This window comes from Apostichopus japonicus, chromosome 3, assembly GCF_037975245.1.
Source record: "Apostichopus japonicus isolate 1M-3 chromosome 3, ASM3797524v1, whole genome shotgun sequence".
Taxonomy (NCBI): Eukaryota; Metazoa; Echinodermata; class Holothuroidea; order Aspidochirotida; family Stichopodidae; genus Apostichopus; species Apostichopus japonicus.
In genome coordinates, this window is record NC_092563.1 from 15,063,181 (window position 1) to 15,090,669 (window position 27,489).

A 27,489-nucleotide genomic window follows, 5' to 3' on the forward strand; every position below is an offset into this window, starting at 1 on the left:
GGGACAAAGCTAAGAGGATACAGAGCGAAATCAACAAAATTGTTCACTAAAAGCCTACACTTACCTCATCGGTTGGCTGAGCCTCCTGCGGTTAAAGAGGACGAAGTTGTAAAACAATTTCATATGATTAGAAAAGGTGTTTCATTCGGGCTGTGACCAAAATTTCTTGGTGGGTTTTGTAAAGTTTTGCTCTGGTGAACTAGCTGGTATTTACACACATTTTTTTAATGAAAGTTTAAACCAATTTCATATACCCAGCTTCTGAAAGAATGCCATAACATCCCCAATATACGTAAGGTTAAAACCACTTCCTTGGTTAATGACTTCAGACCCATAGATCTGGCCAGTATAAGTTTTAACTCTATGCAGAATATTTTATTACCATATTTAAGAAATGCCATCGATATACATGGTGACCGATGTCAGTTTGCTTATAGGAAGGGGGTTTCCTGTATGAATGCCGTCCTCACATTAGTCCATATTATTGTTCTCACTAAGAATCATGATAAACACTTGCATATCCAAAGTTCTTTTTCTTGATTTTTCCAGTGCTTTTAATACCGTATTTACCTAATCAGTTACTTGTATGATTTAAATCCCTTTGTTTAAGATCCCTGGATTATGCACTGGCTGGCTGATTTCATGAAAGGGTGGTCGAGGCAAATTAAATAGAAAGAAGGTTTATACTACAAATCTTATGATAGCGTTGGGGTCCCCGAGGGAGGTCCATTATCAGCGCTGTTATTTACAATTTACACTGACGAAATAAGATCGCAATCTAATTGTTCTGTCATGAATTATGCAGACCACACAGCAACCTCTGTTAGAATATCTAAGTCGTCACAAGATGTGGATCAAAGTAATTATGAATCTGTGGTATCTCATGTTGCTACTGTCTGCGATAAAAAAGAACTTATTTCTGAACCCCAAGAAATCTAAAGAGATGATTATTGAAAATTCTTATATTAAACATGAGGGCCTACTCGCCATCAAAGCGAGAAAAACTGTGATACTGGGTGACGAAGTTTACCGTACTGAACAGACGATGTATTTAGGGGTTTGTGTAGACAATAAGCTTAATTTTACGTGTCAAGTTTCAAGAATTTTAAGGAGGGTTTGTTATATCATTTCTACTTAATCCTTTATTGTGCCATATTTTAAGTTAGACGTAAAATGGAAGTTTTTAATACCTATATTTTACCTCATATTATATACGCTGTTCCTGCCTGGTACCATTTTTTACTTGCGAAGGATCAGAAAAGAATTAGAGCCTCCTTGCGTTACTGTTCCAAAGACTTTTAGCCTAGATTTTGACAACCATATTAACCAAGTTAACGATGCAATCATGCAAGACTTCGATAGGCATTCTCATAAAATTCATAGAGACGAGAAACACCCACTCCAAAACGCGAGCTGAAGTCACTTCTTCAACAGACTATTTTAAACCTTGAGAAATAGGAAAATCATGCCAAAATTCTTTTGTTTATATGGCTGCCCAATATTTATTAAGGCTGTTGTTTCCACAAAACTTACTTTCATTCATTTATTAACTTTTGATTTATTATTTGTACATATATTCCAACTCTTTTTCCAACTGTTTTTCATATCCTATTGATAAATATGTACTTTCATGCACTTATACTGGAATTTTAATAAACTTGAAAGCAAGCATCTGGGCCAAAAACTATTCCAAATTAACAAGAAACACTGCACACTGAATGAATATTCTTTGCCACGTTCCTGAAATCGTTCCGGTGCAAAAAACTTATTGGGATCAACTGGAGTACACTTGATGAAGTTAACATTCATTATGCATCCTCTAAAGTAGTCTGGCCAAAAGAGTTTCTCGAAATTGAATAAATTATCGTTCCATTTAGAGTTCTTCATCGTGGGGCCTCAGAAACTTAAGAGAATGATGGCATACTTATAACAGGGATAAGCTTGAGGTAAAAAAAAAAAATCACAGAACTTTGCAAAAATTGCCATATAGGCTCCTGTTTGCTTATGCTAAAGTGTGTTAGGATAATAGTTTTAGTCCCCGAGGTAGAAAAGAAATCACAGACTCGCGGAAAAAGCTCATGCCTGTTATAAGTCCATCAAATTTGAATGGATTAACATCAAAGGAGACCAAAATGGTGAGATTAGGAATGAAGAAAAGATACGACTCTGTATTTAACTTGGCGTACCTTTGGCTGGAACTGATTCGGATCCATGTACAGATCTCCCCCCTCGGCATAAATGGATTCACCGTCAGCATATTGCTACAAAAATGGAACAAAATCGGGACTTCATAAAAGTAATTTATCAAACTGAACAAGACGAAAAAAGCCTTGAAGTACCTCTGGTTCACACCCAAATTCCCAATTTTCTTTTATTTAATATTTACTATTATTACAGATTCCCTTGCAAACAATATAGTTCAAATGTAAGAGAAAAACTCTCGACGACTTTTGTGTTCTTTGCAAATTATTTAAAGAATTTCTCTCTCAGTGTTCCATCGTTTAGGGTTAAATTTTATCCCAAAAGATTAACTTGAAAAGTCTAACAGTTTCTACTTATGATAATAAAATGATGCATAGTACCACAACTTCCAAGAGCAAATTTTCTTGTTTAGTAAATCTTTACACAAAAGGAGAAGTTGGATACTTTTGTGTAAACTTATTCTTAACAATCACCAATCAGGTGGATCAAAACCAAGTATAAAATTACACCTTCATGTACGATTTGAGCTACAGAGTTAAAAAAAATGCCAAAAAAACCCCAAGGTGTCCTTACACACACACAAAAACACCTGCACACGAACGTGCACACCGACACCCATGACTTCAAATGCATAGATTCCTCTTGCTTTCAGCAAAGTATTCAAACAAATTTGATTTTCATTTGTCAGGAAAATATCTCACCCCGTATTGAGCCAAGGCTACATCGTTGACAGGCAGGCTTAGCTTCATTTTTCGGTAAAGCGGAAACTTCTGGTAGTAATCCACGAGCTTCGTCAGGCTCTCAAAGGTTGCGTTGCCTATCACGAACAAGCGCCCCTCTTGCTCGATTCGACAGTGTTTGATCTTCCCTTCCGCCCTGGAAGGAGGAGGAGGGTGGGTGAAGGGAAAATCAGCAATCAGAATTGGTTCACAAAGGTGTTATCATTTATTAAAACGAGAACGGTTTAATAAAGTCACAGCTGATCAACCGACCGTCTGATTGGTCGGCTGCTTGATTGATTAATTAATTGATTATTTTGCTATTGATTGTTGTTTACCTGAAAGATATGGCATAGGTGTTTGCTTCTTTTTCCCGCTTCCTCAGGAGGAAAGCTCCATCTCGGTGGATCTGTTTCAGCATATCTTCAGCATCTCCTCGGGTCAGCCGGCTATGATACCATCTGTTGGCAAAATTTCGAGAGAAACTCTCTGTCACAAAAGTACCGTTACCGGGGAAAAATAGATACACTGACCTTTGACTCCAAGGAGGATAAAGATAAATCAAGTTCTATCTAGAGAGGGAAACAATGCTTTCCCTGGCGGCTGAGGTACTCAATCCTCATACAATCTCAATTCAATCCTCATTCAATCCTCAATCAATCAATAGTCATAAGCCAAATTGGCTTGTTGACCTCATCAAAGATTATACACATTATCAGGTTCACAGCACTTATTAATATTAATCCGACGTCTGCCATCTTCAATCAGCTGGTTAGCAGAACGACGGGACCATTTGGTTAAGTTGTCAATCCAAAGCATATGTGGACGGCCTGGTTTGCGTTTGCAGCCGTAAGGTATTGCCATACAGTACAGCCAAAGTTAGACCTTCACATCGCACAGTGGCCCGCACCACTTTGCTTTACGTTGAAGAACATTTTCAGAAGAGAACAACCAATGTCCTGCTATCTTTGTGTTCCATTCAATCCACATTCAATTTCAATCCTCATTCAAATGACATTCAGTTTTGGATAATATATGGCGTGTATTAACTATAGAAGAAATCTTTCAGTTGAGGTACTCTCGATGTCATATCATCATGTATCAAGATTTTTTTTGGGGAATTTTTCAAGATGAGGTACTCCCAGCTTTCTTTTCATTCAGACTTGAATTTCTTGATACATGAGGTACTTCAGGAGATGAAATGTTGTTTTTTTTGTAATCCTAAATACTCAAGTTTCCAAATGGTATTCATTACCCCAGGTCTCACGTGCCAACATTTTATTGCTCGTTGATGAGTGACCGGCATATAAACAAATAGTATCTTTCCTTCAGCTGAGGTTACAGTTCTCATGCAGCCCACAAGATATGATGTATGTATCACCTCGGGAAATGTTCCAATTAAACTCTGGAACTCAATCTTTGACAGTATTCACTTCAGAATAAAATAAAACTGTTAGCAAACTGCTTATCCACTAGAGAGCCTGTGTAATAGAATGTGTAAAAGTAAGTTGGCCTGACGTTTCGATCCTAGCAGGATCTGCTTCGATCCTGCTAGGATCGAAACGTCAGGCCAACTTACTTTTACACAATATTCACTAGTCAATCTTCATTCACTTCCATCCAATTTTATTGAGATGAGAGGAATTATGAAAAATGATTTTTGTTTCCCAAATGCCGAGATACATTTTGCCCAGATGATACTCACTCCCGGCCCTGGCATATCACACTTCAATTTTTTTCTTGATAAAGCTGATAAGCTAACCTACAAAAATAATCTTTTTGTGTACAAAGCTGAGGTTTGACTTTGTGCTTATATAAGGTCTTGTGCGATTTATGAATGTTCAATCCTCATTCCCTGAGGGTTTGACGTTGTTGTCATACAAGGATTATACAAGGTCGTGTATGATTATCCAAGTTAAAGCCTCTTTCCTGAGGGTTTGACATAGTTCGTTATACAAGGTAATATGAAAAATGACCAACCCTCAATCATTTAAGGTTAAATTTCTTGGGGGTGTATTTAGAGAGAGAAAACAAGGTGCTTTCACCTTAACGGAAATAATCCCGCCATTCCCCCCCCCCCCCACTACTACTCTCTTCCAGCCCTCACGTATCAAAGTTTGAGGCTTACAGAGAGACGTATTCTTTTGCCTATGAGCACTAGGGTACTCACTCTAAATGGTACTCACAGTGGGTACTCAGGCATCCAGGCCATCTCAATTTGTTTCCTCGTTAGTTGAGGTACTCACTGAATAGTACCCAATGGTCAAATATAATTTCTTTCTTTTGCCTCGTTAGTTGAGGTACTAAATCTCTGAATTGTGACAAATGGTCATATATAATTTTGTTTTTTCTTTTGCCTCGTTAGTTGAGGTACTCTCTGAATAGTACTGAATGGTCACATATAATTCTGTTCCCAACCTCGTTAGTTGAGGTTCTCTCTGAATAGTACTGAATGGTCATTATAATTCTGTTCTCTTGCCTCGTTAGTTGAGGTACTCACTCTCTGAATAGTAGTGAATGGTCATATAATTATTTTTTCTTTTGCCTCGTTAGTTGAGGTACTCTCTGAATAGTACTGAATGGTCACATATAATTCTGTTCTCTTGCCTCGTTAGATGAGGTACTCACTCTTTGCCTTCATGCTCCATTGGTTGAGGTACAGGATCTGTGAGGTATACCTCCATACTCTTACTCTTCAGAGGCTTCGTACGGAAGTAGTTGATGAGGCTGTACAGACTGTCGTACAACTGGTTCTCGATCAGGTAATATTTGGGTTGTCCTCTTTCCAGTTTGCTTTTGATTCTGCAGTGGTTCACTCGGCCCTGGGCCCTGTAGCGTAGGAAAATAGGGGGGAGGTGGGGAAAGTTACATACACCTTACATAAACGTTTAATACGTTCAAAAATCTTTCATGCATTAAGGGTGGAAAAAGGAAGACAGTATTACACTCGATCACATGTGTCCAAAAGTGTGAAATATGTTTATATTCTTAACAATGCATCTTATTTAATGTGCAAACAGGTACCAGAGGAAAAATCTGATATAATAAGAACATCACATATGTTTTTTTTGCAGATACAGGCTACATTTCAGAAGTCTATCAAGCAAAATACGCATCTGAAGATTGTATGACACGAAGGACCAAAATAAAACCAAAGCAACAGACCAAAATGTGATGGAATAGTCCCCTCTGAACGTCCTGCTCTCCCGCACCAGAAAGGCACCGTCCGTCTTCTTGTAAGCTACCAGCCTCTCCTCCGAGATCTTCCTCGCCTCTTTACCATCCAGCTCATCGATTTTGCCGTGAAACCAGGGCTCAGCGTAATGAAGCTCTTCCTCTGAGGTACTCTGCTGTTATGGAAGAGGGGTGTGAAGAACAATTAGGGACTCTTTTAAACAGTTGACTGACTACATATGCTCAGGAATAAATGGACGATGAAGGTGGAAAAGTCGGTGCAAAAATACTTATATGAATCTGGTTTCTGCCCCCCCCCCCCCTAACCGATACTGGGATGTTCAAAGGGAACACAAAGATTGGACTGGAATATGACTTGGTCGGAAGGACAACACAAATGTTTATCAGTTTTCCCCAACACACAGAAAGACAGTGTAGGGAATCAGTTGTGTGAAACAGGTACGTGTGGGATGGCAGGAAAGTTCAAAGGCTACAAAAAAAAAAAAATTTAATTAAAAAAAGTACAGTTTCAACGCCCTTTGGGTGGTTAATACTTGCCACATAAGGAAACTTAACAAACTTGGCATTTCAAGTGTTCAATTTGCATTTTGATAAAGCCTAAAACATAGTTAAAGACATCACTGACAGCTATTAATAGGGAACAATTCCAAAGGCATCCTCATTTTCAAAGACAAATCACAACAACAACAAGATTTACAAAAGGAAAAGTAAAAGGACATTGAAAAACATGTGCCATGATGACATGAGAGACCACCTTCTGAGATCCACATCCTGGAGTAACAAAGGCTTTTTATCAGAACTATTTATCCAGAACTATGTCTTGAGTTATTAGGCACAGGATATTGACATAGCATTATGGGATATGTTTGTCTTCACTGTGGGTGTCAAAGTCGTCTGTCAGTGGCAGGGATTTTAATTTTAATTAGATGCTCACCTCCGACACCTGGGAGAACGTATCCTCTTCCTCGTCGTGAGTCTCCATCTCCTCCCAGGGTGAGTAGAGGAGGCGATCCTCTGTCAGAACAAAAAAATTGGGAACCCACTCGTTCTGTAGACAGGAAGAAGCAGACCGTAAAAGATGCTGTTCGATTCTTGTTCATTTATCTACCTTGCTAAAATGTCATATTGTTTGATATTACAGGGAACTAAGAATAGCATTCCAAAGTATGTTCTAAAAAAATGTGAGATCATATTTTATTTTTTTCGTGTCATCTTTAATGAGGGTACTCCTGCTTAGTGCAGAAGCACTGCTTTCCAGAGGAGCCCTCAAGATCATAGCATCTTAACAGTCATATACACATGTCACTACAGTAGTGAAACCTTTGGGATAAAAGGGCAACAGCTCTCACTCTCCACCCCCCCCCCACCACTCTCCCTGTTGCTCCTGTGGTCATAAACGTGTCTTTATAATATAGGGTGTTGTAGTAAACTTAGGTTTCAGCTCACAAAGAAATTTAAGCCTCCCACTTTTTCCTTCCCACACTGACAGCTCCACTGAATACCCCCCTTGCTCACCCCTCCCCATTGAATACCCCCTTTGCTCGCCCCTCCAAAATTAGCACGGCCGATAAGTGCAATTTCAGCTTTGAAACTTATGGGCCCGCCATATTCCATCTTGCAACACATCCCCATGCATCTAAATGAATATTCATGCTTCGAAAATAGAATTAACTTTACGCATAAGAAACTATCGACAGGGGACTGGATAGAAACAGTCTAGGATATGGTGCACGGGACTGAAATGTATTAAAAAATTAAAATTAAAAATTAATATGTTGATTTATAGATGAAGGAGAAATTCTCACCTTGACTGTATCGTGCAGAAGAAGCTTCCCGTTAATCAGAGAATTACTGTAATCCCACTCAACATCTGCGAAAGTTAAGATTAAAATAAATAAATAAATAGATAAATAAATACAAAATAACTAAAGGGGTTTTGAAAAGAGCAAACAAGTTCTCTCTTCTTTTCTATAACAGGATTTGAACCAACGACGCTAAGGGTTACAAGCCCTGTAACGTGGGGTTTGTGTGAGAATTATTTGACATTTGGCGCCTCCAACATTCCCAGATATGGATTTCTCACGCTTTCTCAGTCGAGGCCAGGGTTTTGTTTGAATTCTTATTTTGGTGGGCATCAGGAGAGAACTTTAAGAACGGTACAGTATTTTAAGACGTAAGATATTATGAAACAAAATCGGTTTTCCCTTGTTCATTTACTTCTAAAAAAGAAGAGTTGTACAAATCCAACCAATAGAAGAAGAGATTAAAACAAAAGAACTCAAATAGAAAGAACAAAGAATGTTATGAAAAAGAAACGGACAACAACAAAAGAAGATTAAAACAAAATAAAATTGAAAAAGAAAAGAAAAAGTTGGAGGAAATGTTTAAGCACTTTCACCCCTTTTCTGTTTTCTCTCATTTGACACCCTCCATTTATTCTCACATTCGTATTTTCATATTTTCCCATTTATATTTCTTACTCTCCGAAAAAGAATGCCTCTCTCTCTCCTTCCGGGGTGAGTAAAGAAATAAGGCAAAGTTGAAAGTACCCTTTCGTGTTTTGAGTGTATGATTGATGCACAATCTAAGAACAATAAATACCACCTGCTATTAAATGCAAACATCGGTACTTTCACTTTTCCTCTTTGGTGCTCTTTAAGATAAACAAGACTGACATCCCTAAGTATTCCAAGGTTTTAATTGTTAAATTTATTTCATACAGAGATGATAGTAATACTATAATTATGATATTGTCAGACTCTTATTGTTCAAAGCCCTCACATAGGATCAGTATCTAAAATTTGCAGGCAAGCTACAGCCTTTTGGATCACATTAAAAGGAAATACCCATTGAATCATTACATTACCCACATCCTTATCAGTCTTGAAGTTATTTATTTGCTTATGTTCTAATCCTGTCTGGTAAGCAGCCGTCAAAGTGAGGAATCATACTCTCAACCACAAGCAATTTTTCCTTTGCCCCATGCAGGACAATGAAACTTTTTAAAACCAGTAAATTATTCATTTGACTCCCAATTAAAAAGTCCCAACAGATTTACTGCTGACAGTTTTGGTCAGATTCATGTGATTTCTAGTCTACATTAACCAAAACAAAGCTGACCATTTCATTGTTTTATCTTCGGACTTTTCTGGATGATTCAAAATGTGCAAAATGCTTACTCTCCCCCTCCCCCCCCCTGTGGAAGATGGCACCGGCCTGTAATAATAAAACTGATCACTTCACTACACAAACGACTTTCGACCCATGTCTGATACGCAGAATTACGTCGGCTGGATCTTAGGCTAGACCTAGTTGCAACCACACTTCTCCGTTTGAATTACTACCGTTAGGCTGACAGAACATATCTAATCTGTAGAGCAGACCGCTGAGCTAAAACTTCTGTCGGTAAACTTTTTGTCGCGATCCATTCGACCTGTAGCTGCTTTAAGTTAAACTAATCAATGAAATACCTTCCTCGTCCAATGCCCTCTCTAAACTTGATTCTTACTTAAGGAAGATTGTCTCTACAATTTCTGCACTCGATTCTTTGCGCTCTACGAGGCCTTGACATCGCCAAACAGATGCTCTTATAAAGGATTAGTGCAAATTTAATCAACTCACTGTCGTCATCGGGAATACTGGCAAACACATCGACATCCCCTTCAGGAAGTTTCTTGTGTTTGATGATGATTTTACCTCGGAGTTGATTGAGAGTCGGGAGCGATTTGCCGTCCCGCTCCACCGGCTGAGTGAGGAGAGAGGCTGACAGAAGGCAAACAAGATAAAAGGTATCAAGAGACGATTAACAGACGGAGCATTAATGAATGAATTTACTGTTCTGTCTTCTTCTTTTTCTTTGGTTGGGGGGGGGTGGAGATTCAAAACAGAAGGATTTGAAACTGAAACAGGCCTTTGGTTTTTGCAGGATATACCAACTAAGAGCACCAAAACAGTCATGATAGGTTTTTTTCAGTCATGGAATAACAATAACACTTGTGACCGGTCGCAGTTGGGAGAGATCAGTGTTTTAAGGTTTACTTCATCGCACATCTTGGACAATTAGGTTACGGCAAGAGTGCTATTATGGTGTGAAGACAGGTAAGTGAGGAATAAATTAAAATACAGAGATATCTTAATAGCTTTAACCCACTTAACGTGGTACATCTATCTCCAGTTGTCAGTTCGTTCAAGCATGGGTTTGACGAGAAGAGGAAGGTTTTTCCATAATTTATTCGACAGAGAAGAAGCGTACAAATCATAGTCTTGTAACATGACGTGAAGACTCGTCACATTTAGTCTAATCTCATGACTGAAAGTTTTCAAGGTGCAAAGAATACTACAACTCACGCCCAAAGATCTCTTGGAAAACACAAGCCATGTTCCTCTGTTGGGTTAAACTGCAGTGATTCTCAATGGATAAGACGATTGGCAAACTGAAATTTCAAGAAGGAATGTTTCGAGAAATTCATTAAGAATACACAATAACCAAAAATATGAGCCATTTTTGTCTTCTATTCCCATGTCTAATAAACATAAATAAACATAATCACCTGGATAAAATGAACAAAAAAACTTGCAGAATTTCACTGTGGGACAGAAATTAAGCTCAAACTTCTTCTGTGAAACTATCCTTTTACACACATACATTAAAGTAAAAAACACATTTGTGTTATGGGGTTTTCCCTAATGGTTTGGTACAGTTTAATAGTATTAAAGGGACTGTCCTTTAAAACTTAAAACTCACTTGCTTGAGGCTTCGAACATTAAAAAACCATGAACAAGAAAATGAATTTTTGTCTTACTCTGAAACAGTGAATGCATGTTCCTTGATAGTGTTGAGGACATCGTTGAATTTGATGCGTGTTGTGAGGGTGAGACCGTGGTAGATTTGGGGGAGACCCTCAGGTCCGTCCCAGCAATCCACTAGAAAACCAAAAAAATAATAATGGATAGTATTGAACCATCACAATATAAAACTGTGGTGTATATAGTTAACATTAGCTGACCCTGTCAGTAACAATTTACATAGGTGAAGGAACAAGGGGGCACAAGGGGGGGGGGGTTGCAGGGAGGGCTTCTCCCTCCCCTCCATGCTTTGAGAGGTGGGGGTCAACTAACAAATGTACTCCACGGCAGTGCTATTAAATTATCCAGCTGGGTCCATTGTCTTTGCAAAAGGAGGGCCCAGTCAATCACATGATCGATTTTTGGTTTCGTATTATATCACAATATATTGAATGTTTTCATCTGGACCAAAGAGTCATAATTTTGACGCCAACAAAAAAAAAAAAAAATTTGCAGGGAAATATTGAATTTGTACAGTTCACCAAAAAGAGAAATTAGCACATAAAATATTCCAAATTTTCAATGTCCCCCATCTGGGCCAATATATCATCTACAAAAATAGAAATACTTCGTAAGAGGACCCTGGTACATCCTACGTCTATGACATCCTACTTACATTCAATACATCGGCAGCCCATTTGCAATACTCTAGCATATGCTTCGCAGGAAGATTCACTTGAAATCTGGTCACCGGTAAGATATCTGAAATGGGAAAAGAAGTGAACAAAAGTTGAGATTTTCAGGTTATCTGAAAATAACCATTACCCCCTCCCACCCTGACTGTAAATAAAAAATAAACAAATTGTGGGATGGATGAGCCCACAAACCAAAGTGCACTACTCCTAAGCCCTAGCCTAACCCTATTTAATTGTACTGTGTAAGTTCCACAGGGGTGCAGAGTGACATGGGGGTTGAGTGGGGGTGGGGTGGGGGGAGAGGACAAAGGGTTTACCACCAGCTATTTGTGATTTAATTTCTTTAGCTTCCAAGAGATCCAAGGGACACAGTATAGAATGAAGATGTCAATCTTTTACAGATTTTCAAAGTATTTATCAATCTTTTATTTTATCACTTTTTTCAAAATTTATTCCAAATATTATCAAAATTTATCAATCAATTTATCGATCTTTCAAAGTATTTATCAGAAGTATTTATGGGTAGTAATTATCAGTAGTACAGTATCTCTACGTCAAACTGAACAGATGTATCTGCTTTATGTCCATCTTCTTATTTTTACGAGGAGATATCAATTAATCTAACATCGTCCTGTCTTGGCAATCTGTATAGATCTGATTTTAACAAGCAGTGGCGAGTGGGTCCATGATTTCTCACAAGAGGGAGCCTGCACGGCAAGCATTGGTAGATACAGAACCTATACCACCATAAACAGATGAGTATGCATTAACATCGATAAGGCGTATCCATGCATGCAGAGTGCTAAACTTTTCCCACATTTTTCATCAAAGCTGATTATTTTTATTTTTTTTATTTTCAAAATTTTTTTTAAGAAGGAGAAATGAACACCCAACCCCCCCACACCCCACCCCTCCTGGATCAACCCATGATATCAACCTATTTCAAAGCAATTTATAGAATATGGGATGTGACACCAAAAACCTTCAGCAGTAAAAGAAGGGTTGACTATTAAGGGTATATCCATCCAATGATGATATCCTGAATCAGGTCATAAGTTCAAGCAAAGCGATTACCGAAAAATGAGGAACTACGAGGAACTATGAGGAACTATGAGAGCTGGTCTGTCCTGGTTTTCAACCTTTCCCTAGTAACTAATATATTCCTCATGGTATGCACAAATGTGAAGCAATCAATCTGTTTGCCCTGACACAGATAGAAACCTCCCTCTTAATATTATCATAGTGTATATACAGGATCTCTCCATGTGGGCACATATCGCATTTTGTTTATTACGAACTGAGTACCCTCTTTGATTATCCGTGATTATCCGTGATATAATACAAACAAACCTAGTGAAGAAAAAAAGCCCAGAAAAGTGGCTTCATTTTTTTCCCAAATTTTGTTTTCCCCAATTTTTTTTTTCCCCCCTTCCTTCTAAATATGAACAACCTCTGCCCATGTATTTTTTTAATGACTTTTAATAGTTGCCACTATTAAATCCCCCTTGGTCTACAAAGGAGAAGAAAACCACAAAATAATTTCCCTAAAATTCGCTAGAAGTCGATCTCCCTGTCAATATTAAACAACATCTACAGTATACGCAAAAGAAGTTTAAAAACATAGTCCAAATACAGAGCAGCTGGGATTCTTCTCTTTTTTTCATCCCGAGAGACCTTTTATGAACGTCACCTATCACACGAATGACAGTTTTCTCTACGTACGAAATGATTAAAATCAATGATAAATCCAATGATAAAATCAATGATAACATCAATGATAAAATCAAATGAGACATTTATTCTCATAGTTCCTCTGCCCTTTTTAAAAATGTCCACAATCGGTAAATAACATATCGAGCAGGTAATATCCCATGGGATTTTTAATTTTACTAAAACAGTCAAATTCAATTCAATGTACCCTTGAAATGTCTACAGTAGCTTAATTCAAGATTAGCTCTCGATTCTCGACAAAACTTCATTTATTACAAAACCACATTTCAAATTACTCTCTCGGATGCCGAGAGGCAAATCGGGGGAGGGGGGATAGACTGAATAAGAAAAATGTTCCATCAACGGTATAGATACGTTCATTTTGACATTTAATGAGCAACCAAGGACTTCTAGAAGATATTTTTTCTGATATTCTCTGTGCATGCTCAAAACGATATGGAACAGTAAAGTGTAAAATACATAAATGGAAAAGAGCATAAAAATTTATTACAAAATACCAAAATTAGCACCAAAAAAACAACAGTGTATTAAAACATCCTGTATGCAATCTACTGAAAAAAAATGTTGTTTTTAATTGGCAATTTATTCTTGAATTTCTCATACTCATGAAAAAATACTTTCCTGGATGGTTTTGAACCTCTAAAATTATTTCCAGAGTATAAAATTATACAGTACTTCCAGGATTTTCTACACATTCTTCGTGGGCGGCGGTAAAAAAAAAAACAATTTTGGGGTGAAAGTACGAAAGTGAGTTGACGCTTTTTGATATTCTCACATATCTAGGGGCAATGCTGATGACTTTTAAACTGTTTATAGATTAAGAGGACCAGGTCGGGCATTTTAATAATGAGGGGGGGGGGTTGAAGGCTTTTCCCAACCACAGGGGCTTTATAGAACATGTAGGGTTATTATCATTGCACTCAATCACTTCAGAAGATCCTTGTACTCCCAAAAGAATCTTTCTGATCAAATTTGTTCGGTCTTCTTTCATAACAGTTTACAACTTGGTTTCTTAAAAGATCTCGACAGAAGATCGATTAAGTTCCCACTAAATATCAAAGATCAATAACTGGAGCTGAAAATTGGGGCAATAAAATAAAAGAAAAAAAAAGCGCAGCATCAAAGGTAAAGTACGGGGCAAGTCAAATATAAAATAAACACAATGGAAAAACAAAAGGGCACTACATCTTTTTGCAATTATCTTCAAATATTGAAATGCTGTCAAGTAAAACAAATATATTTAATATAATAAAAAAAAAAGAAGAAGAAGATTGTAGTGACAACTGCCGCATTTCTGTCGCTTGTTCGATAACGACGAGTTGAGTGACTGAATGATTGAATGTCATACAGTCCATCAATGAAAACCAAAACACCTCTAAAAAAGGTGCTTATAAAATCAAAGTAAATATTATCTCCTTTCTTTCAAATATTATATAGAATTTTCTTTGTACTATTCCATGCCCTCCCATCCCCACAACCGCCTCAACCCTCTTTTCAAAAGAAGAATCAAATGAAACATTGAAAATAGAACCCAACATCTCTCTAACAGGAACATATTATCAATTGTCTGTTTATAAACCAGTTTTGAGAAATTTGTTATAAATCTACTCCAGGGCTGCAGCAGGAAGCTTTATTCAAATGGCAGTATATGAACCTTTGTTGTACATGTAAGTGGTATGAGTTGACTTGTAGTTTATTTTTAACTTTAAAGTTTGTTAAAATCTTTCCGCATTACATCTAAAGGTTAATGTTTTTTCCAATTGTTTCTCACTGTTTTACACCACCCCCCTCCCCCCCCCGCCCTCCCAATGATTCAAAAGTAAAACTGACATGAGGTCATTGGCATATATACTGAGGTGGACAGGTGTTGTAAAACAGGCAGTGGGTGACTTTTTAACCAAAATTTGTTTTTAATGCCAAGCTCAGAGCTTTCCACCCTGTACAGGTTACTAATTACTTATAAAAGGGCAACTGAGGCTTATGAATTCAGAGTTCCTGACCCTCGTTCGACAGGCGAAAAATCAGATGGAAATTGTTGAAGCGTCGCAGAGTAACTAATCATATGTAATGGTCACAGAAAAATTGGAAGACATCACATAAATAAGATATCCTCTTTCCTCCTCTGTGATATGATTTTGGCTATAAACAAGAAATATTTGTCAAATTTTTTTTTGGGGGGGGGGCAATTTTTGCAATTGATACAGACCTATAGTACATACAATACGGTATCATTTGCACCTTTACAAACTTAACAGCAGTTGAAATTTCTAACAAATGAACATGATATCAACAGAGAACTAACTAAACTGCTATCGACGTACCAAATATGAGATTCACCAAAACAAGTGAACTTTCGTGAGTTGTCCGGTTTCTGAAACTGATATTAAATTAAAATGACCTTTGACCTGTTAAACACAATAGCAACCTGGACCTCAACTGAAAGGTATCTATACAATATAAAGTATAAAATTCACCAAAAAGTGAATTTACTGAATTAGAAGGTTTCAGATTTTGACCATTGGTGACCTCAAATGACTTTTATCCTCCAACAAAAGCACTAGGAGGCCACAACCTAACTACTAGTACTCGTTGTAGCCAAAGCAGTGGCGATCTTACTAATGGGGAATCTATGTAACGTTTGAAATTTATCCAACCAGGCATGGTGAGTTCTTCTGTAAACCATAAATGGCTTCACACAGAGACTAATGTACTTATTATGTATGTAGATCTTTTTTGGCCTTCAGCAAGGAATCAAACAACCAAGGACTTATACAAATGAGTTTTGGCCAAGAACGCAGTTACTTGATCCTACATTCAACCGCATATAAGTTGTGATTGAAAAGAAAGTCAAAATTTTAACCACACAATTAACATTTCCGTAAAGAAAAAAATATATATATACATTCTGGAATTGCTGGAGAGCACCTTCCTCAAAGATTGGCTTCGATTCTATCCGATGGGACAAAATATCAGCTCCCATTACATTATCAAAACTTAACCACACAGCCATTTTTACCCTGTAACCAGGATGTAACGACAATCCCTATGTCAACAACATTTGATCTGCCGAGTGCAGCAGGCTATTTCCTTCTCGAAACTCCTGTGTTGAGACTAAACATGCAATGTCTTGGAACAGCATGAAATGGACAACTGTTGGCAAAGCATATTCTAAAAACAGCCTGAGTTCAATAAGAGTTCGATAACATACTTTATTGTCTAAAGTGACTATTCTATTGTTTTAGTTTCATTTGCATAATCAATGTGCTTTCTTGTCTGATTCTGTTGTTGTTGTTTATACTTCTCCAAGTATTTTGCACAGCTCAAGTTGAACTTTTGGGTCGTTTTTTACTGACGGTACCTTGGATCATCGTTCTCGAAGGAGTGAAAATAACAACTTCCGACACGACTATCAAACGTTGCGGTAATGAATTACACAAATGATAGAACTTTGTTGTGCTGCATAAGAGAGCATCTCAACATTGGAATTCTTCTCTGTAAATGCTGTCATGCTATTATCAATTCTGAATGAGATGTACGATAAAATGGCTTGCAGTAAGTCTAAAATTACATTGTCATCCAAAATACTAAACTTAAAATTGTTTTCACAGGACTTCTCTGTTTCTATTTCCTTACTGTTTAGTTTTTCACAGTTAGGTCATTAAAGCACTTCTCTAAAGGTTAAACCATAATCAATCACAAGTAACAGCAGTTTACAAACTAGAAAAGTTCACTACCCTGTAGCATATTCAAAGGGAGTTGAGGTGGGGTCGTGACCCCACTACCCACCTCCGTTATTGGCTCAGAGAGAGACATCAAAATGTACCATTTGATGTCAAAACTTTGATTTTTTGTTCTTTGGTAAGACAAAGTGCCCCATAGCCACACCACTCATTTGAAAAAAAAAAGTTTGATTATTGCCTTCACCCTGTCCATAAAGGCTCATACCCCTAGTACCAAAAACCGGAATATCTGCATCCATCCCCTCCCCCCTCTCCCATCCCCTCCAACTGCCCATCCCCTTTGACATCGTGTGCACAGCACAGTCACTACCAGTTGATAGGTCCAGATTAACCTTTCCAAGATTTGTTGGTTTCCAAGGTTTGTTGGTCTACAAAATCATTTTTTTTACTGAATAAACACACAGATCTAACATTGATACAACAATAATGATGGTTTTAGGCTAGAGGGACGGCCATCTTTATATCACATATTAAAGAACTGTCCAGGAATATGGGTCAAAGCAAGCCAAAAGTGGATAACTGAAATTTTAAATGTACGGTTTTATTTGACCTTCAACTGGAAGAGACAAAATTTCCCCCCTCCCCCCACTCGTGTTTCCTACCCACTCCCGGCCTTTCCCTTTCCCACTAAATACACCACAGTTATGGTACTGTACCTCTTTACAGGCCTTGACGCTCAATTTTACGGACATGTTTTACTGCCACGTTTGTTTCCTTTGTAAACGTTAAAGTTTAAACTACTCTTTAGGATAGGAATGTAAAGGGTTATCTTGGAACAAAATTAACATTCACATAATCACACAATCTTTACAATATATACTTTTTGCCCCCAAAAAGGGATTTAGTTTTGCCCATTTCCAAGAAACTGGGCAAATGGAGTTCATCCATGTTTTCTGCATAAAACAGTCGAATCAAACCAGAAATTGAACCTGTAGGGGGGGGGGGGTGGGCAGGCGTATGGATCTTTAATGTTCATATCTTTACATAAGACTACTGTTTTATCCAGACTAATTATGCGAACTCAATCCCTCGCACCAGATACGTAAAGACTGTTGAAGACTTCACCACTTCAGGTCTCTCCAATTTTTCAAATTAGCATTTATCAAATATTGTCAAGTCATACAATGCATCACAGGCAGTTGAATCCAGCAAGAGCTGTTATAAAATGTGTGCCTTGTTTTTCCAGTATTACATATTTTTCGGTCCAGACGTTTGCTTGGCAATGCTTGCTATCCATCCACGTCTGGAACAAGAACTGTTCCATCTCTTTGGTAAAAACAAAGGTGATTTTTTACATCAATTGGGATCTATAAGTGTGCCAAAATTTTCGGCACAATAATATGTCTTTGTGTCTGTGTGATTGATTTGTTGTGGTGTAGGTTTGGCTGTGATGGAATACAAACTATACAATACTGAACTATAATGTACCCATTCTGCTACACACCACTGTATTATGACAGTATATTCCTTTAAACTGCCCTAGGGACAGCTGATAGAACAGACGTACACGCCCCACTTGGCAAATACTAACATACAAAAATCGTAACAATCTTGGATTATTTTCGACTATGTGAACCATAGATAAGACATGCAAGCATAACAAATACTCTTTTATAATCTCATTTTGAAAAGTTAATGAATAGATTTCCAGATCTCCCTTGTGGTCTGGAAACCAGGAACCAGATACGGTTGTGAGGGTAAGAATGGTTTCTTTACTTTAAATAAATATTGTACCGCCTAAAAAACCTGCGGTTTACATTTCATTTTCAGAAATGACAAAACGTAAAAATTTTGCAAGAAATTTCTTTGTCAGACATCCATCCCCAGATGTGCATTCTGCAGGTAGTCTAGGAAACAAATGTTAATATTAAGCAAGCTGAACCAATTTTCCTTTTTATTATAATATTTAAAAAAAACAATTCCTACAAAATGTCAAAATATAAGGTTTGATCACAATTTTTTCTTTTTTAATTTCCAATATGGAAATAAAATTTTCATACAATCTTGGGACGAAAGCAGATATCTGTCACCATAGCAACAAAGACGAACCCGTCAAACATCGAACCACTGTTCTGGTAAATGTATAGTTAATGGGAAGGGTGCTATGTTGATTTACAAAAATGTGTCTGTTCTGGTGAAAAAAAGGCACATAAGTCCTCCAAAAACAGCTGAACTCATCATACTGACAAGGACTAAAATATCTTCACGTATTCTTTTTTCTACTGAAACGTTGATAAAAACAACCCACTTTGTCTGACAAGTTTCCACGCCTATCAAAGCGTGGCAAAATTACTCACGTGTTATGAGATGAAGCCATCCAATAATTGCAGAGCGGTTGATCCAAGCTGTGGACCACTTGATCGTGATTACTATCCCAAATCTGGTTGTTTTTTGAATACAGGTAATCCACAAACTGGAGAAAATAAATGTTAAACAGAATTTGAAGGTTAAATTTGGTCCGTTAAACTATTCTACATAAACGTACTTATTACACGTAAGATTTTCACCGGGACTGAAGCCCACGTTCTAACATCATACTGTGACAGACATTTCATAACCAATTTCAGGGCACACATCTTTCACGGTCATATCGGTTGTCCAAGATCACCCAAATTAGTTTTGGATGACCATATTTCCAATCGCAGTTGCATAATCTGACCATTACCTAGCATGCATATTTGTTCTTGTTTATCTTAATTCACCACGATGGCTCTATTTGTTGGACAACCAAACTTTGCTGTTGGGACGACCTAATTGCAAGTAGGAGTAGTCTGGAAGACAACCTGGAAAGGTCATTTAAAATTTGCCCTGATCAAGAATAATTTGAAAGTTCATGAACAGCTGGTGACACCAGCCATTAATTTTACTACGTACGGTTTACGCAGGGTTTCCAACCACGGCAATTAAACATACAAACACTTAGAGAGACATCTTCTAAGGAAGTTAAGAAATCAATTCAAGATATGACAAATTATGTCACCAAACAAGAATAATGTTAAACTTCATTGATCTTAACAGGTGACACGAGCCATGAATTTTACTACGTACAGTTTATACGCAGGGTTTCCACCAACTGCATTAAACATACAAACACTTAGAGACACCTTCTAAGGAAGTAAAGAAATCAATTCAAGATATGACAAATTATGTCACCAAACAAGAATAATGTTAAACTTCATTGATCTTAACAGGTGACACCAGCCATGAATTTTACTACGCACAGTTTATACAGGGTTTCCAACCACGGCACTTAAACATACAAACACTAAGAAACACCTTTTAAGGAAGTTAAGAAATCAATTCAAGATATGACAGTGTCATCAAAAGAGTTCATCAAAATTATGCGTTCATAATATCACACGAAAGACAGAGACACATATCACATATGAAAGTTGTAATACACGTCAGGCCATTATACACACACACAAACAGATGCAATATCATAACAGGCCTAAATATTCTCTCTCTTTCACTTTTGTCAGTTGCCCTACAATCACGATAATAATTACGATATTAGGAATTTGTCTTCCCACAGGAATTAGCCATTTTGCATAAGAAAAACAAAATGTGAGCAAATCAAAGGTTCTGTTTCATAAACGAGTCAACACACAGAACGGATGAATTACCGCCTAAACTGCACCTTAAAATGATGCAAAAGAGTCACCATGGCAACAGAGATGAACTTTTATTTAGTACCCCTATAGAAACATCCAGCAAAGGTTCAAGAAATCAATCCAGCAAAGGTTGCTTTAAGAGAAGCACTGAGACATACTGCTAAACCAGTAGGAAGGCCCGTGACTACCTTGCTTGGAAAAATAAAGTCGCAATTTAAGGACATTAACATTAACAATTTCGAGGGAGCAGTAAACCTTGCACAAGATCGTGATACGTGGCCGAGGTTAATCACTGAGCATGTCGGATAGACGAGACTCAATTTACTAAGTAGTACTAGAAACATCTGCATTTGATTGTAGACATTTAACATGGAGTCTGGTTACAAATCTTTCTGACAGCCTTACCTCTTCCATAGTGAAGTATGATGCATCTTCCTTCCTCTTTCCGAACAGAGAGCCCCTGAAATAATCCGCTATGTGTTCCTTCACCGCATCGGGGTCGTTGGCCAGGTTGTCCTTCGTGAGAGAGAGAACGAAACCAGAGACAGTGTTAAACAAAAGAATCATTAAAACTGGTCATGTATGGATAATATATATTACTTGGTCAATTCTGTAAGTGTAATATGCAGAAACATCAGTTGACAGGTAGCAGGTAAGAGAGATGTGCTGCTCCCAAAAAGATTTGAGTGCAAAAAGTCTAGCCTACAATCTCTTTAGATATAGGTCATTCAATTGTTTTGTAATGCCTGGGTTTGGGGGGTAGGGGGAGGGGGGAAGCAGGGGATGTTCCCTGCAAGTTCTTGTGAAAAATCTCAATAGTGCTCCTTTCCATAAATATGAAAGACCCCTTCTTTGGTATAAAATGTATCCTACATTTCCATGTTTGTGATTTAATAATTATCATTTGTACATACATGTTGAAAAATTAAAATGAAAAAATAAAAAATTTCAAAAGTGTCTTGTTGTTGAAAATACCATTCAATAATGGAACTTCTGTAACATATGATGGGGCACAGGAGGGAAATCCATTGTGTGGGAAAATGTGTCGTTCACCCCCCTCCCCTCAATTTAATTACACTGGCTGTGAAAGCTTGCAAAATGTCTATAAGAGGTTTTGGTAAAGTACACTCACATAAAGAAAATTTCGTTTTGCTTTTTACCAATTACATACAGTATTGAATGCATACGACAGGAGGGAAATCCATTTTGTGGGAAAGTGTGTGGTCTGCCCCTCCAATTACCCCCCCCCCTCCCCCTCAATTTAATTACACTGGCTGTGAAAGCTTGCTAAATTTCTAAAAGAAGTTTTGGTAAGTACACACACATTAAGAAAATTTTGTTTTGCTATTTACCAATTACTTATGAAATGCATACGACAACATTTCATTTTGACAATATATTTGCTAGACAGTACTGCCAGAGTTTTAATCAATCTGGAATAAAAATGTACAGAAATTATAAAGTTAGCAAACAGCAGAAGGGGTGACTGTGTTGCCTTTTCAATAGTTTAAGATATCACCCACATTACTAACCCATTCTACCCCTTTATGCCCCCATCCACTCACTCTCCCCCCCCCCCCCACCCGGCCTTCTTCCCAAAGAAATAGATTACAATAGCCCTTCAACTCAGCAAATTGATTTTTACCACTGTAGTATTTCTACATTGATGTTATTGGGGACACTCGCTGAAACCAATTCCAACAAGGAATGGACGTAATAGAACTCTTTGAAGTTCTATCATAAGAGGTTCTGTTTATTCAACACTTTGCTTCTGTTTGAACAACTTTCCATAAAAAAAAACCCAAGTTTTTCTGAGCAATAAATGTGACAAAACTGTTTGTTTTTCCTTATTATATCAAGGTATGGCAGTAAGGTTTTACCTTTCCTAAATTTCAACGGTCATTACTTTTGAGAGGTTTATTTTACACTTATTACTCATTCAGACTGTTAATGAGACGCAAGCTGAGGTTTCAACATTGGTTCTGAAAAGAGAAAGATTTACGACGCTTGTTCCTTCCCTCGCTCGCTCGCTTGACAGTCTGGTGACCCCTGATTGCCACTTGCAAATGTTTTTTCTTCAACTAAAAATGATAAACACATGCTGATGATGTTCAACAGACCCCTGATTGCAAAGAGGTACTGTACTGGATGCTTATAGTTTTGCTTATATTCAGAAACAGTAGTTCAAAAGTAAATCCAATTTGATTTAGTTTTCTTCGCAGTTTGATGTTTTGATTTCATCAAATCTCCTAATACCACACACAAATTACGTCTATATCCTAAAAACGAGGCTCGTACGTGTGGGCACCATTGTCTCTTTTAAACGCTTTCCTTCCTTGAGCAATTTACAGTGCAAATATTACTACCGGTTTTACCGACAATTTGTCTGCAAATTGAAAGAGATCTTATTTTTAGTTGTTTGTTTACTTAAACGACTTTGATGGAGAGGTTTAGTTGCATGGATGATTTTTCAAGTCGGTATCGAGACCAGTCACGACTTAAAACCACGACACTTTCTGTGTTTACCCACCGAGCAGGGATCTGCAAAATAAGTTGGACAAAACGAGCCATATTTCCGACCAGTATCTTTCATGAACCCGAGGGAGTCACCAAAATTTAATTTAATCAATAAAGTGGGTTATTTCCTCAAGTTCCTTTTTTTAATTTTTTTATTTCATTACAAATCCAACGAAGACAGAAAAAGAAAAAGTCCCTGCATTAAACTTTAGCAATGATTTCCTGAAAAGAATTTTGTTTGATTTATCGTGTAATTTAAATATCTTTGTACGATTTCTGTCTATATATGACGTTTACCTCATTATTTCTATATACATGTGTAAATGAACAAACCGAAAAACTGCTCATCGTCACGGCGATTCGGGTGATATGTCTTTGATATGTCTTTGTTATTCTTCTGTGATATCAAGTACACTTATTAATAGAGGAAAATAATATTTCTACACAAAAAAAAAAAAGAAGCATTTTGATGAATTTGTATCGGGTTCCAATCGATAAATCCACGAGATGATTATGATACAAAAGTAAAGCTTTTCGAAGAACATTTGCGGTTATGACATCACAGGCTGGTCATCTACCCTGATCTACTCCAGGTAAGAATCGAGGGGTTTCGGCCGGCTAAAATAGGTCTACGTTTAAACTAACCATAACTTGAGTAATAAAACAAGATATTGAGATGTGGTCTTCAATGAACAGTGTGCCATATTTTTTTTCTTGCCATAAAGTGCCACATTGCAATAAAGTGCCACATTATCTGCCACCGATATATCCCATTACTTCTGGAGTAGTCAAAGTCTTGGCATGTCCAATGTTATCTATGATACACACAATCATGTAAGGTATTACAAAGCTTCCTTACTTTTCCCTGACATTATTTATTTTTACCCCCCTTATATATATTTCTTATTTTTAGCAGACCAAGATTGATCGAGCAAATTTAAGCTGACCTCAAAAGTACCTCTAGCGTGACAAAAGCTCCCGCATAAAACCAGCTTGACAAATTGAATTGTTTATGAATCTGCTGCTGCTGCTGTTTTAAAAAAAGCTCAGATGATATATCAACCCATTCAAAGAGACATTCAAAAGATGTCCGTCGCAACGTTACATTACACACATGACAGGTTCAGAACCGCGACGGAGAGGTTAAAAAAAAAACAGAACAAAAAAAAAGGGAGAAAATTAAAAGAAGGTCTTTTCAATCTAGCAACAGGGTTTCGAAAGTCTTAAAAACATCTTTGGATGTTTATCCGATTAGTAAATAATACTTGGTGAGCTTCTGGACATTTACCGTGGTTAATTGCTATTTGGCGGTTTATGATGAAGCAATCTTTTCTCTTCACAGAGGGAAGGATCTGTGCCAAGATGGGTAAATTCAAGTTACAGTCAATTTGGGGTTACTTGCCAAAATATGAATAATATCAGAGCTACCAAACTCCTAAACATGATGATGTTGGTCCTACAGCCACTGAGAGCAAAGAGTACAGTCTACATATGGATGCAGTAGTGGTATGGAGAAAAGGGATGGTTGAGTAAATTAGAGAGATGGAACATCCCTTTCTCCCCCCCCCCCCAACCCACCTGTGGCACATCATAATTTTGTAATTCTTCTTTAAAATTCTGGCAACATGTTTCCTGAAATGTTAACTTTGCTAGTACAGGATAACCTTAAAATCAGCTTGACTCAACTTTCCAATAGCAACTTAAGTCGTTAGTCCTCATATTGTGAATGTTTTACTGTTTTCTCATTTCTTAATGCGATCTTACCTTTCATTACCATTATCTGTATACGTGTTCTTAGATTCATGTATTTTTATGACTGGTGCGGGTACCACAATTTCCTTTTATGGAGTAATATAGTTTTACTTTACTTTATGGTTGATCGAGTTATCGTGGTTTTTATGTTAGTAATGTCTACTGGCAACAAAGTGCAAACCGTGCCCATTTCTCTACTGGCAGACAACTAAATCCCCTAGCATCTAGCAAGTAAACAAGCCTGAACTTTGAGGCCTGATCTTCTAGTTTTCCCCTATCACTCCACAAATGTATAGTGCAAACTTGTGTTCAATTCATGGATTGCAGAGTACAACTTTATGATGGCCACACGGAGAAACTTAAAACACTGGTTTCTCACAAAATTAACTTCTATTGACGTTTACAGACGTCTTTGACCTCGAAAAACATGAACATGTTTCTTGTACACGCTGTTAGGTTCGTCCACACAGCAAAGTATGAAGTTCTTCTTTATAAATGCTTTGCCTGTTGAATATTTGTGTTTATCTGTGTTTCCACGGTTCTTCAGACTTTGACCTTTCTTTTTATCATAAGAAATCACCGTTGACCTTTCAAATACAAATCATTTAGGGTTGTCGTTCTCAATACCGTGGTTCCACATATCGGGTATAAAATTCAACCATCGTTTACCGTTTGGGTTATGGTGTCTAGTAGCCAAGGTGTCACACACAAAAACACACACACACACAGGTGTTTTTCCATTGTTCAAATCCACAAACCCTAACCTTAACAATACTCCATGACAATAGAATTCTTTCGAGGACTTGGTGATTCTTTAGAAATCACATCCGACGACCTGGAATTCTTTTGTTTAAGTCCTCGGTCAGAATACAAAACAAGTGCAAACACACAAACACACACCCCCCCACGCCGTCACCATCGCATAGATTGCTTTATTGTCGTCAGCAATTAGGAAAAACTTCATAGCCTATAAATCAATTGCCACTTCTGGTCACCCGAGGTGTTAATGGACATGACAAGTATAACATTAGTCTGGAAAATTGTGTGAGCACTGACTGAGCAGCGAGTTCTTACCTTCTGTTCCGATGCTAGGAATCTCATGAAATGTGTAAGAGTGACACGATTTCTGAAAAAAAAAATAAAAAAATGAAAATTACCAGAACACAAATATAATAACCAAAAGGGGGGGACTAAAACCCATCTCTCTCCAGGGAATACTGCAGTGTTCAAGTTTTGTGTAGCAGTTTGGAAATCTCTGATCTTTGTCTGTTATAAAATACAACAGTTCCTTTACACGAAAACTGGCATGCATTTTTTCAATTGTCTAGAAAATTTGGATAGTATTGTGCTATGCTGTACCAGTCAAAGTTATTCTGTTAAATTAATACTGTCTCCATCAAATTCATCCAATTATATCCCATCTACTTAGACCACAAAAAGGGATTAAATTGTAAGGATTGCAACCCTTTCCTCCTCTTTCTTGGTTCAGCAAACCTAAATCAACTTTTTATTATCGTCATTCTATACGACTGTAGTTTGAGTCTTGTGTGCATCATTTACATCAGTTACATTCATTCCGACCAAACCACATCATTATAACACAGAATTGGATACCTTGATCTGAATCCAACTATTAAGATATCTAAACAGTCTTAACATTTAGAATTCTCCTGATTAGCAATTTTGTTTAACCCTTTGCTCCTGCACAGGAAATATTGCATCCCACAACTTTCAAATAATGCTTGGATTGTTGGATTTGCAAACCCTTAAAGTTTATGGGGTTATGCTAATGTTTACTTGTTCCTGATGCAATTTTGAGAGGGTATTTTCCAGATCCTGTGTCATTCGTTGGATAGTGACGTATGCTACCATTTTATGACAAATCAAACATGAAATGTCTTGCACTGTCACTTTCATAAGACTTGTATCCAAATATGAGGAATATTTGGCAAATTTATAGGGAACTTTTTTTTTTTTTTTCTGGAAACAGTCAGGAAATGATGCATGGACAACTACTGTAATTCTTCATGACATCCCTACAAAACAGATGGCAGCATGCTACCCACAATCTCTATGGCCTAATGCCACATCCCCCACAGAGATTATGCCCTAATACCACCCCTCAAAACCTATAGGCTCACACTACCTTTCAAACCATAAGGCCTCATGCTACCCCACAAAACCTATGGGCTCACACTACCTTTCAAACCAGAAGGCCTCATGCTACCCCACAACTTATAGGGCCTCAGATCAGTAACCCCTCAACCCTCACACCATATGCCACCCCCTTAAACTTTAACATCTCATGCAAGCCCTCAAATCCTATGGCCTCTTATTAAACCACCCTCAAATCTTTAGCCCTCATGACACTCCTGAAATCCTATGGCATAATGCTATCCCTTAAACCCTATGGCCTCATTTTATCCCTCAGACCCAGTGGCCTCATGCAACCTCCTGAAATCCTCTGGCCTGATGCCATCCCTCGCACACTACAGCTTCATGCAACTCCTGAAATCCTCTGGCCTGATGCCATCCCTCG

General features: G+C 37.6%; 1 protein-coding gene across 5 annotated transcripts in view; it reads right to left on the reverse strand.

Moving 5' to 3' along the window:
• LOC139964506 (1-phosphatidylinositol 4,5-bisphosphate phosphodiesterase gamma-1-like) overlaps window positions 1-27,489 on the reverse strand; it is an 82,217-nt gene that overhangs the window by 15,360 nt on the left and 39,368 nt on the right. For 2 of the 5 annotated variants that reach the window (XM_071966117.1, XM_071966133.1), the window contains exons 9-23: window positions 26,025-26,076; window positions 21,087-21,197; window positions 19,365-19,480; window positions 11,578-11,663; window positions 10,919-11,039; window positions 10,464-10,549; window positions 9,738-9,878; window positions 7,922-7,986; window positions 7,051-7,164; window positions 6,087-6,271; window positions 5,550-5,750; window positions 3,260-3,382; window positions 2,904-3,078; window positions 2,187-2,261; window positions 65-85 (exon numbers count right to left, since the gene is read on the reverse strand). In XM_071966117.1, coding sequence (XP_071822218.1) covers window positions 65-85; window positions 2,187-2,261; window positions 2,904-3,078; window positions 3,260-3,382; window positions 5,550-5,750; window positions 6,087-6,271; window positions 7,051-7,164; window positions 7,922-7,986; window positions 9,738-9,878; window positions 10,464-10,549; window positions 10,919-11,039; window positions 11,578-11,663; window positions 19,365-19,480; window positions 21,087-21,197; window positions 26,025-26,076 — 1,672 coding nt within the window. The remainder of the gene's footprint in view (window positions 1-64; window positions 86-2,186; window positions 2,262-2,903; window positions 3,079-3,259; window positions 3,383-5,549; window positions 5,751-6,086; window positions 6,272-7,050; window positions 7,165-7,921; window positions 7,987-9,737; window positions 9,879-10,463; window positions 10,550-10,918; window positions 11,040-11,577; window positions 11,664-19,364; window positions 19,481-21,086; window positions 21,198-26,024; window positions 26,077-27,489) is intronic. The other 3 variants (XM_071966125.1, XM_071966150.1, XM_071966141.1) reach the window with 3 other exon arrangements.